The sequence below is a fragment of the Mytilus edulis genome, chromosome 4 (assembly GCF_963676685.1).
Source record: "Mytilus edulis chromosome 4, xbMytEdul2.2, whole genome shotgun sequence".
In the NCBI taxonomy this organism is placed as follows: Eukaryota; Metazoa; Mollusca; class Bivalvia; order Mytilida; family Mytilidae; genus Mytilus; species Mytilus edulis.
The window spans coordinates 47,609,141-47,621,521 of record NC_092347.1 but is presented as its reverse complement, the minus strand read 5'-3'; the positions used below and the strand labels follow the sequence as shown (position 1 = coordinate 47,621,521).

At 30.9% G+C, this 12,381-nt stretch overlaps 2 protein-coding genes across 3 annotated transcripts in view; one reads left to right on the top strand and one right to left on the bottom strand.

The window, feature by feature from the left end:
- The window catches only part of LOC139519839 (limbin-like), a 43,817-nt gene extending 38,354 nt beyond the window's left edge, over positions 1–5,463 (bottom strand). Inside the window, exons 1-3 of the mRNA XM_071312114.1 lie at positions 5,326–5,463; positions 2,785–2,929; positions 1,431–1,604 (exon numbers count right to left, since the gene is read on the bottom strand). Coding sequence (XP_071168215.1) covers positions 1,431–1,604; positions 2,785–2,922 — 312 coding nt within the window. The 5' untranslated portion in view covers positions 2,923–2,929; positions 5,326–5,463. The remainder of the gene's footprint in view (positions 1–1,430; positions 1,605–2,784; positions 2,930–5,325) is intronic.
- Positions 5,464–5,516: 53 nt separating this feature from the next.
- The window catches only part of LOC139519838 (calponin homology domain-containing protein DDB_G0272472-like), a 41,858-nt gene continuing 34,993 nt past the window's right edge, over positions 5,517–12,381 (top strand). The window contains exons 1-2 of one of the 2 annotated variants that reach the window (XM_071312113.1): positions 5,517–5,640; positions 8,407–8,655. In XM_071312113.1, coding sequence (XP_071168214.1) covers positions 8,467–8,655 — 189 coding nt within the window. In that variant the 5' untranslated portion in view covers positions 5,517–5,640; positions 8,407–8,466. The remainder of the gene's footprint in view (positions 5,641–8,406; positions 8,656–12,381) is intronic. The other variant, XM_071312112.1, reaches the window with a different exon arrangement.

Here is a 12,381-nt window from a genome sequence, read left to right as displayed (position 1 = left end):
TATTTTGGAAACTTGAGGTTACATGGTTACTAAAGCTTATGCACAGGTTAAATAAGGTGGAAAATTTGATTGGTTAACTTTCAGTGATAGTTATTTTCTTATATGCTATGAAATGTTATGAGGATTTTTTTCTATAGTACTGGATAGGATAACACTTTACTCATGTCAAGTAAATCTTTATTTAAAACAAAGATAAATTCTGCACAATTTTTTGATTTTCTTATATGCTACATGTACTTCTAGGTCTTGAAGAGCCTCAGCCATCAGGTTAGCTAATGTCCAAGTTGCCTTACAATCCATGAAAGTTTTTAAACTGCTAAAATTTCATAAAATTCAATGAAGGTTTGACAAAGTTATTGATGACAGATTTTTTTTTTTACCTCAGACTGAATCTGAATGACGACTGTAAAAAAAACTACATCAATTTATCAGTAAAAAATGGCAAAATGAAAATAAATATTTTCAAAACTTTGCTCTGGATACTGTATTTTGGTCATAAACAAGCATCTGTCCAAATTTCATAAGATTCCACAAAGTTTTGACAAAGTCATTAATGACAGAAAAACTTTAAGCTCAGATTGACACTAAATATGAATTTAAACTGTAAAAAAAAATTAGGTCAATTTATCAGTAAAATTCTGCTTTTACTACTATATTTTGATTATAAACAAGCTTAGAACTGTCCAAATTGTGTAATATTCTGCGAAGTTTTGACAAAGTTATTGATGTATAAAAAACTTTAACCACAGACTGAACATAAATGTTGCCACAGTAGCCTACGGAATCTAGGATCCCTCTGTCTCGCTTTCATGATTGAGTGAAATGTAGTTCATTGTTATTCAATAGTCAACAGTACTGAAACATAAAAATTCAAACTGATCTTCTTTAACTCAATTGATGGCCTAATTAACATTGAACAGTATAATGCTTGCAAGAAAATTTAGATGATCTGAATCTAATAAAGCCATTTATAACTGACTATGCGCCGCATTGCGGTATAGGCTTTGCTCATTGTTGAATTCAATGTCATTTGTCTCTTGTGGAGAGTTGTTTCATTGGTAATCATACCTCATCTTCTAATGTATATGATATCAAAGATATAAACTTTTAATAACGGCCAAAACACTGTGTGTAAACTGTTACCAAAATGAATAGAACATTATTTTCAAATTAATGGATTGTTTGGTAAAAAGTGTTATTTTGTTGTATAAACAGTCAAACTTATATGTGAAGGTCACCCTTTGGACTAGTAAAAAAAACTGACTTTGTACCACAACCTTTGGATCCAGGTTCAAAATGTAGATATAACTATAGTGGGACTGGTTTTCTCATAAAACAGGTGACCTGACAAGATAGGTTTTCTCAAGGTGACCTTCATGATAGGTTCAATTGTACAATTGATTGGTTAACTGTTACAGCTAAATACAAACCTCAATGACTTTTTCAAAGATAATTGTTGATGCAGGGTAGATACCAGTTGAGTCATTAAGTCCAATGATCTCCATGTGATGGCCATTGGCGGTAATTAAGGATGGATACTGCACATAATCATTTGTATTTATATAGGCTGGATCCAATGCTGCTGAGTTGACATAATATGTGTCCTGTAATAAAAGTAAATATACCAATCTATTTGTTAGCTGAAGGAAAACAATTTTATCTTATAATATTTAAACAAAACCAGGGCCTTTAAGCATCATGGTAATGTGATGCTATATTTCTGAATGTGATGCTATCTGAATTGATATTCTTATAGATTGTGTTATGGATGTGATGCTGTAATTTTTAGAAACAAGATGGTATTTCAAATTTTTTTGTGGCTGTTGCATGTTCAAAACTAAATATGCATTACTATTGTGTCAGATTATTTAAACCTGACTCATAGGTTTGCACCTATCCTAAGTCAGGAATCTGATGTTCAGTAGTTGTTGTTTGTTGATGTGGTTTGTAAGTGTTTTTCGGTTTTTATATACATGTAGATGTAGACATGTTGGTTTTCCCATTTGAATGGTTGTAATTTCTCACTACATTGAAGACCTGCTGGTGACCTTCTTCTGTTGTTTTTTCTATGGTCAGGTTGTTGTCTCTTTGACACATTCCCCATTTCCATTCTCAATTTTATTTTACATTAGTGATTTTTGGGGCCCTTTATAGCCTGCTGTTCGGTTTGAGCCCAGGCTCCGTGTTGAAGACCTATAATGATCACCTTTATAAATTGTGAATTGGATGGAGAGTATCTCATTGGCACTCATACCACACCTTCTTATATCTTACACAATGTAGTTAAAATTTATTATATTTCTTTTAGTTTTAATGGAAGCACGGCTGTTTTAATCATTAGAAGTTTGCAGCGATATTATCAATGCCATTTTACTTCATCAGATCAATACAATGTTGTTGACAGATATCTCTGGGTCAATCTTGCTATCCAGTAAAATCTTTTGCAATGTTGCCCAGTTTTGTGTTGATTAGAGTAATATAGATGTGGGAAATGAAATAAATTCTTTCTGTTTTTTGATTCTATATACATGAATTGAAAGATATCATAAAGTAAACAATGATGGTGACCTATAGTTGTCACTTTCTCATTTGATCCCTTGTGGAGAGTATGTTGTCTCATTGGCAATCATACCACATCTTCTTTTTATATAAGAAAATTCTTAATATCAAACTTTTTTTTCGTTCTATTGGTTCCATATCTCATTGATGTTCACCCATATGAAAGTACTTCCTTTTATTTGTGAGTTTTTTTTACAATCGAAGAACACAATTTTATTAACTTACATTTAAATTTATAACTTGACTTCCAACAGTTATAACTGCATTTTCTTCATAAGTTAAATTTAAATTTGATGTGTATTGCTGTCCAAAAACAGGGGATGCAAATCCAAGAAGGGCAAATATGGCATACAGTAATTTCATTCTTTTTCTGAAATGAAAAAAAGAAACTTTTCATATTAATACATCATACATGACTGTACATATCACAGTTATTCAAATTAAAAGACATTAAACAGACAATTATAAAAAAAAAAAAAAAAAATAATTACTCAGTTTGTTTGCATTCAGTTTTTTTGTTCATAAATTAGGCCATTAGTTTACTCATTTGAATTGTTTTACTTTTGTCATTTCTGGGCATTTTAAAGCTGACTATATATATGCGGTTTGGGCTTTGCTCATTGTTGATGACCATACAGTGAACTATAGTTGTTAATTTCTGTCTCATTTGGTCTTTTGTGGAGAGTTAATATAATGTCCCATGGGCAATTATACACATCTTTTTTATGTACATGTATATGCTTCTTATAGTATATGTTTTCTCTATCTTTGTTTGTGTGTTTAATTATGTCAATTTATGTATAATAATGTACAATCAATGAATGGAATTATGGATAAAACCTGTTAAATCCTAACTGAACACACATTTTTATAATTTAATAATATTACATTGTTTTTGTGTGTGTCTTATCTGGAAATGAAGAAAAATGTTTGCTAAAAGCTTTTTTCCATTGACTCATGTATTTCCTTTGTAGATTTTATTTTATGCTATTCTTAAATTTTCAAATTTTATCTTTCAGTTTCAAATGTTCACAGACCAGACCTGTGTGATATACCTGACTTAGGTTTGGGGACTAAAGACAAGTATATATATTGTTAAGAAAACAAAGAGTTTTCAAATTGTCATCCTTTTACTTTTCATTCAAACGCCAAAAGAGGCTGATACATGTAATCATCACAACAATCATGGTTAAGACAATACAACGGTTTCGGATACATGTAGTACGGATTCAACATACAGATATATAACACCTGGCTTATAACATTTGCTATGAATGAACTGTCCTGCTGAATTTATACTTATATATCAAAATATGTTGGCTCTTGAACTTATGTTCTGTTTTTTGTTTTATTATATATATAAGTTTTTGTGTTTAGCAACTAAGAAAATTTGTTCATAGTAAATAGATTTACTCTTAAACACACAAAGATACAAATCACCAAAATACATTTGTAACATACAAGAATATACAAAAAATAAAATCTGGGTCCATTCGCCCAGATTCACATTTGCCCTGAATACCTGGGTGTGTTTGAGTACATTGTAAACACCAAGTCTTACTTAATACTATTGGGATATTGGTCAACATGAATATAATGGCAGTGAGCAAGAGCAGATGTGAGGTTCAAATTTCCTAATGTGCACATCAGTGCCATATATATATAAGGGTTCCAATCAATATGAAAGAATGAGTTGGAATGTTGTTGTCTCTTGCTTGTTGGATGATGCACTGCATTCAAAATGTAGATTCTTTACAGTGCATGATGATTATTGTATCAGTTATTATTAAATAAAACAATGCTAGTTGTAACTGCTTCAACACTGGACAGATTTCTAAGAAGAAAAGTGTAGTCAGGGGGTTCATTTATGACATTTCTTCTTCTTCATGGTATCAGGTCTGTTCGCGCCCAATACAATTTTGCACCCTACACGTTCGCACCTCGCACATTCGCACCCAATTTTAAATAAAATTCCAGTTGAATAATAAGAAAATCAAGATTGTTGTTTTTAATTGATTTGATGTAAATACTGCATGTATTTCGCTTGGTATGTCAGTAAAAACATTGAAGATTTTAAATGAAAAACACAAAAGATTTTAACAGCTTGGCCCCTTTGATCTGAAACAATGAAACAAAAAATCATAGCAATGCACTCACCAAAACATGATTTAAATTTATTCAACACAAAAATTTTTATACATAGTCATAGTCTCTCTTTATTATGAAACAATGAAATAAAAGTTAGCAATACACTATAAATCCAAAACAAGATTACGAGTTATTAAACACAAAAAAAAAAAAAACATGTCTCACAATGACAACAAATACACTTGCCAAAACTTGATTACAAAGTTATTAAACACAAAACTAATAAAAATTGGGCGCGAACGTGTAGGGTGTGAAAGTTAAAGGGTGCGAACGTGGTGATAGGGTGTGAACATGAATGGGTGCGAACGGACCCGGATTCCTTCTTCATTGTAAATATTATAAAGCAAAGGAGAATTTGATCATGCTGATGCTGTGTCATCAACAAATTCTCCTGATGCTATGTCATCAAGTGCAGGTGCTGTATAAAGTGTAGTCAATGGAAAACTGAAAAGGCTGAGTAATATTAGGCTATATAGCTATGTACAGCGTGAAATGTGGTTGGTGCATATTTTTCATTTATGCGATACAGGGCATTTAAAATTGTATCTAAACAATAAAAAGTGTATCCTACAAACTGATATTAAATAATTGCATTTTCGATTACCTCAACTCTCTTACCTTTGATATGTGTATATAAATATAAATATTACATATTTGATTATAATTTCTTGGGGCACCTGTCGTAACCAATCAAGCTTCCTTTCGAAAATCCTCGGCAGACAGGAAAAGTCCAAAGAAAAAATGAGTCTATGTCGTTGTTGCGCTTTATACTACGAAGACAGATAATACATTTTTTAGGCTGGAAATTAACGTCGATTAATACCCATCGCGACTGATAAACAAGTAAACAAGCATGCATGACTGAACTTGAATATAACTGTCATTTTCATTCTTTTTTTTAAACGTGATCTCCATCATCTGACTTTTTCACAGGTAATGCAATGATTATATAAATTGGTAAAGAAAAATAGTGAAAGATAAACAAACTCCTGCATGTCCTGTAAATATATCACATATCTGCATGTAGATTCAGTTACAAATTGATTGACATAATTGATTAATACAACAGTAAACATCAGTGACAAGAACCAGAGCTGTCAATCATATAAATTATGAATGCATTTGTTGTAGAATTATTAACTTAAGTACCATTAATGCTATCAAGATGGGTGCACGTTGATTCGTAACTAACTACAATGTAGTTCATTTTTGTAACTTTAACGTTTCGTAACCTAATAACAATATTTAATAATATGAGATGTAGGTTATGGAAATAATAAAAAGACTTTTTGATGTACATATGAGGGTAGAAGTGATGCCCTTTACAGTCAGACGTCAAATGGCTTTTATCGGCTACCGTTAGCATCAAATTAGCTTAAAAATAACCATGATTTGTCAAGATATCCTTGTCGTGATTCATTAAAGGTATCTAATCATTATCTCTAATTATTGTTACCGTTATTTTTGGAAAAAAATGAACATGATTCGTCAAAACCAGTCGATTTGTTAAGCGTCTGAAAGAAATTGTTGGTTTTATCGTCATGCACCAATAATTACCATTTGGCAAGAATATTTACCATTATTTGTCATGAAGGTACCCTTGTATATCTGAAGGTAAATTAAAAAGGTATCAGCGTGTTAGGTCCCACTTCAAACAAGCTTAAGGACGCATATTCTTATTCTGGGATAAATATACTCGTAACCAGATATCATTGTTAATTAGATGTGCTTTTGTTTATGGACCAAATGCTGGTGACTGTTGCTCCGGCCAACTAAGACTTTGTTTCCTTTTTATACCAGTTTATTTTCAGCTAGAAAAATCAGGTTTTATGCAAGTATATACATGTACATGCAAATAAAGGACAACATAGTGAAGTTAATGTTCTAAAGGAAGACCATTGATGAAAAAAACCCTGCCAGTCCCCAGCCCGCGTGAAAAGGAGGAATGTAAATCAATTTATCTTTTTCAAATCATAAGCCATTTTTTTAATCCTATTTTTAATCACTTTATGCCTAATAACTTTTCATCACAAATGTCAATAACTGTCATAAAACCATTAAACGTAATCACTAAATAGCCAAGAATTTAAAATTTTAAAAATTATTAAAATATTATTATTATTAGATGCACAGTTTGATCATTTTTAAATATAAATGATAAGAACACAACTCAAGAAATTTATTTTGGCTTCAATATATAGACAATTCATATAGATAAACAATTCCAGAGACCAAACTTATAGATACACACTTTATAACTATATATAATTACACGAGGTAGGAACCGTCTCAGTTACAAATCAACTTAGTCACGAATCGACCACATGACAAATAGTATAAACACTAAAACAGAGCAAAAAATGAATACATTAACAAGAAATTAACGACCTAGTTTTTAACATACTTAATTACATAAAGAATCAGTTAGTTGGTCAAAATTAGATAATTTAATCCCTTTTTGAATATAATCTATACTAGAGTACCATTTATTAAGTTATTAACATTAGAAATATGTAATTGTGTGCAACATTAAAATGCATATCATAATCTTTCTTTCAAACCTCCGAGGCTATTACAAGTATTACAAAGTTTTAGCATTGTTAAATAAGACATCTACCAAGCTCTGACATCACAGCCATGTTACTTGCCTTTCTATTCACGCCAAAAACATATTTCATAAATTTATTATGAACTTTTTCAGAACATTATCCCAACCAAAAACTTTATAATATATAATCATTATCCTGTTTACATACAGTGAAACATATTACCCATATTTCTTGCCATTTATCATATGATAATATCATTTATGGGTTTAATTGAATGATCATGAATATGTATAAACATGTGGCAATACTAGGATAAGATGATGACAAGCAGCTCTGTAGGAGACTAGCTAAAACATGCTTTTAAAGAGGTTTTTGTAGAATTCATAGTTACACTTTTTGAATATGTCACTAGATCTAAATGCTTACTTTGGCTATGGCCATGTATGCTTGGGGTATAAAAGTCTTAGTGTTTGAATAATTTAACATTGTCTTATCAATAAATTTACATAAATTACCATATCATTGTCCAAAAACAGATTCTTAATCTTGGCTCTTTAAAAGTGGTAATTAAGTTTTTTGGTACTTTTGTAAACTTCAGATGTTCCCCTGGTCAAATGCCCATATTGAATAGTAAAAATATGATAATTTAAATTTTAGTCAAATCACTGCAACATTAAATATAATTAAATTGTCTACTTCCATGGTCTTCTCCATTATGTAAAACATCCATGATGAAAGCTTGTTACGTGTGCAGGGCAAACAAAAACAACACTTTTCTATGAAGTAATCTTTTTAAATCTATCTTTTTTTGTTCAATTATAAAGCCAAAAAAGGTGAATTCACTTGAAGACACTCTAAAATTCAGAAATAGCATGAGGCCTGTTTGTCAACTATATTCTTAGACAACTCTTCTGAACTAGCATTATGTGGGAAAAAAATTATGCACTTGATTATTAAAAAGATCTAAATTCAAATTTATGTGCTTGGGCAATTATTTTCTGAAAGGACCTTATCTGGAGCAATTTATTTCTATATTGTACCGAAATGCAAGTTTATCTATAAAAGATTTTCAGAACGATTATAAATTATCTTTATGCTTTAGAATTTGAGGTGTCTACAGTTAGTTTTGAATCTTCTTTATATTTAATAGGAATGAAGATCTAAAGAAAGTACAGTAACAATATTGACCATCAATTGAATTTGACCAGCAATGTCATACCGTGTCAGAAGTGGAATTCTTAATGATATTTGCCTACCAGTAACCGTTACATATGAAACAGAATCATTTCAAATAAATAAGGCATGGATTGGAGGTGCTTTTGCTTTAGGACTTGCTTTTGGAATATTAGTAACAGTCTTCTGTGTCCCAGTCTGTATCAGAGATTATTTTAAAAAAAGGGTAAGCATTTGAAAAAACTTATTTTTGGCTTTGAGCATTCCTGGTAAAGGTAAACTCAGAAAGCACCTCGGACGCATGCAACTTTGATTATGTTCTCCTTCGCTTGCTCATCCGAACATAAAACTTTTCTGATTACTTCAAAGACAACTAAAGCCTTATGTGAATTGAGAGATGCACCAAAGCAGTTTTAATAAACTTTTTTCAACAATATGTTTCATTCATATTCAATATATTAATCCAAATTATATTAAATTATTTCAAAGTCCAAATTATCGACACAATTCTGGAATCACAAATCTACATATATAAAAAATTTTGAATTAGAACAGGAAAAAAAAAACTTCCATACAAAAACATTGTAATAAACAATATCTAAATGTAACTGTAGAACTCGCTTTGGTGTTTTCTCGATAATTAGAAAAAGGCGCCAAAATAATTATATAAAGGACTAGAACCGAATTACTTCGTATTACGCAAAGAAAGTAAATACAATTATTTATTAAATAAGAAATATTAACATGTTAACGTTGTTTTCATTTATTTCAATTAAAAATAATTAAGAGGAAAAAATAATGTCATTCATATGACATTCTAAAGTAATTTTTAAGTGGTAATAAAATTAAGAAAATTTATTTTCAATTTGTTGAAGATCTCTTTACTAAGATGTAGAAACTTAATAGATTATGGTAATTCTAAGTATATAATGTTCATGCACATAGATTTTTTTTTATTATACTAATTATAGGCAAAAAATGTAAGTTGCTTGCATTAGTTATATAGTTTTTCTTGCTTTAAAAGCTCTTTCTGTAGTATTTTAGAAACAAATTGGTGAATTTCTGCAACAGTTGATTCCAGTTGAAATACTGGCGATTCATTATTATTTGTTGGATACCAATTTTGTTGATTTCGTGGGTAAAGTTGAACCACAAATTTAAAGGTTAAATGACATACAAGCTTTCTAAATAGTTGTAAGCAGACTTTAGAAAAACAATGAAATCAAGAATCCATGAAAAGAAAAAAAAAATCTTTATCCAGAAAAATTGGTACCCACAAAAATAAATGAATTTACAGTATGTTTACTGTTAGGGACGACATCAAAAGTTCAATGTAGGATAAAAAACTAATTCAAATAGTTTTTCGCTGACCCCCCGACCCCCCTTCTTAACTTAATTTGGGAAAAATTGATTTACCTATATGGATATATATGTAAAATAGATTTTAGATTAACAAAACTTGCAGCAATGTTGACCCCCACCCCCAAACTATTTGATTTAAGTTTTTTATCCTACATCGATCTTTTGATGTCGTCCCTTAACTTATATATACAATGTAACTTGCCTAATCCGATACTCTGGGGGACCATAAAAAAATGTAGGATTAAACAGGGGTGTCGGAATACTTTTTTTTCTGCAAGGATAGGCACATTTTGGGACCATTAAAATTTGTCAGTTAATGCAGGATGTTGGAAAACTCAGGTGTCGGATTAGACAGGTTACTCTGTGTAAGCATGATTCACATTTTTGGAAAACTCAGGTGTGGGATTAGACAGGTTACACTGTATAAGCATGATTCACATTTTTTGTGCATTAAATTATTAGTTAACTAATTTGTTTACTGTATAACCATAGCTACATAATTTCAAATTATATTCTTTTATGTTAGAAAACATACCATGATGCTGTTGCAAGATTCACCTGTTTCATTCTTAAATGTTTTGTAGTTGCATTCTCTTTGGTTCAACTATTTGGTAATGGTATTTTAGAATTTATAAACATTAATCCATACTACAAATAAAGTTATCTCTGTTACATACAAACAAACTTGGAAAATAACTCTTTTTCATCTCATCATTGATTAGTGTCTAGTATAATATGTTATATATTTGTATCCATTTTAAAAAGCTCAACTGATCTTAAAGTCCATGTGTACTTTTGCCATCATTTGGCATCTGTAGTAAGTCCCTTTTGTTAGTATGGCTTATCATGCTCTAACTTTGGATTTAATAATTTGAAATATTTATGAAGGAGAACTAAAAGGAGAAGGACTCATTAAGGTCAAATGGATCCTAAAATTAAAAAAAAAGATATATTTCAAGCCATCTCTAAGTGGAACATGTAGTTTGTGTACTGAGTTAGCTGAGTTACCCATTAGACAACAGTAAATTCAGTCAAATGCAGTAATTGTATTCTTTGATAAGAAATTGCTTAAAAATAATGCGGATTACAACTAGCCTCTTGCCAAAAAGATATATATTCCCTCCAAAAAATTAATTTGGGAAACACTCTTGATCAATGTTTATTTATTCACAAATTCCCAACAATGTTATCAAAATTAACTCTTTTTTTTTCTAAAATTCTGAAAAATTATGTTTATAAGGTTACACTCAAACTGTGTCATCAAGGTTTGAAATATTTTCACATTTTCTGAAAGCCTTACATCGATGTTTGAAAAAAATAATATCATACAATGTTGTTTTTTTTATTTTTAGTAAATTTATTTTAATAACTATACAATTTATTTTTCTTCTTTTTTTAGCTCACCTGGCCTAAAAGGCCAAGTGAGCTTTTCTTATCACTTGGCGTCCGTCGTCCGTCTTCGTCATTAACTTTTACAAAAATCTTCTCCTCTGAAACTACTGGGCCAAATTTAATCAAACTTAGCCACAATCATCATTGGGGTATCTAGTTTGAAAAATGTGTGGCGTGACCTGGCCAACCAACCAAGATGGCCTCCATGGCTAAAAATAGAACATAGGGGTAAAATGTAGATTTTGGCTTATAACTCTGAAATTGAAGCATTTAGAGCAAATCTGACATGGTGTTAAATTGTTAATCAGGTCAAGATCTATCTGCTCTAAAATTTTGAGATGAATCGGACAACCCTTTGATAGGTTGCTGCCCCTGAATTGGTAATTTTAATGAAATTTTGCTGTTTTTGGTTATTATCTTGAATATTATCATAGATAGAGATAAACTGTAAACAGCAAAAATATTCAGTAAAGTAAGATCTTCAAAAAGGTCAACAGGACCAAAATGGTCTAGTGACCCATTTAGGAGTTATTGCCCTTTATAGTCAATTTTTAACCATTTTTGTAAATCTTAGTCATCTTTTACAAAAATCTTCTCCTCTGAAACTACGTGGCCAAATTAAACCAAACTTGGCCACAATCATCATTGGGGTATCTAGTTTAAAAATTGTGTCCGGTGACCCGGCCAACCAACCAAGATGGCCGCCATGGCTAAAAATATAACATAGTGGTAAAATGCAGTTTTTGGCTTATCACTCAAAAACCAAAGCATTTAGAGCATATCTGACATCGGGTAAAATTGTTTATCAGGTCAACATCTATCTGCCCTGAAATTTTGAGATGAATTGGACAACCTGTTGATAGGTTGCTGCCCCTGAATTGGTAATTTTAAGGAAATTTTGCTGTTTTTGGTTATTATCTTGAATATTATTATAGATAGAGATAAACTGTAAACAGCAAAAATTTTCAGCAAAGTAAGATCTACAAATAAGTCAACAAGACCAAAATGGTAAGTTGATGATCCCTTTAGGAGTTATTGCCCTTTATAGTCAATTTTTAACCATTTTTCGTAAATCTTAGTCATCTTTTACAAAAATCTTCTCCTCTGAAACTACGGGGCCAAATTAAACCAAACTTGGCCACAATCATCATTGGGGTATCTCGTTTTAAAATTGTGGCCGGTGTCCCGGCCAACCAAC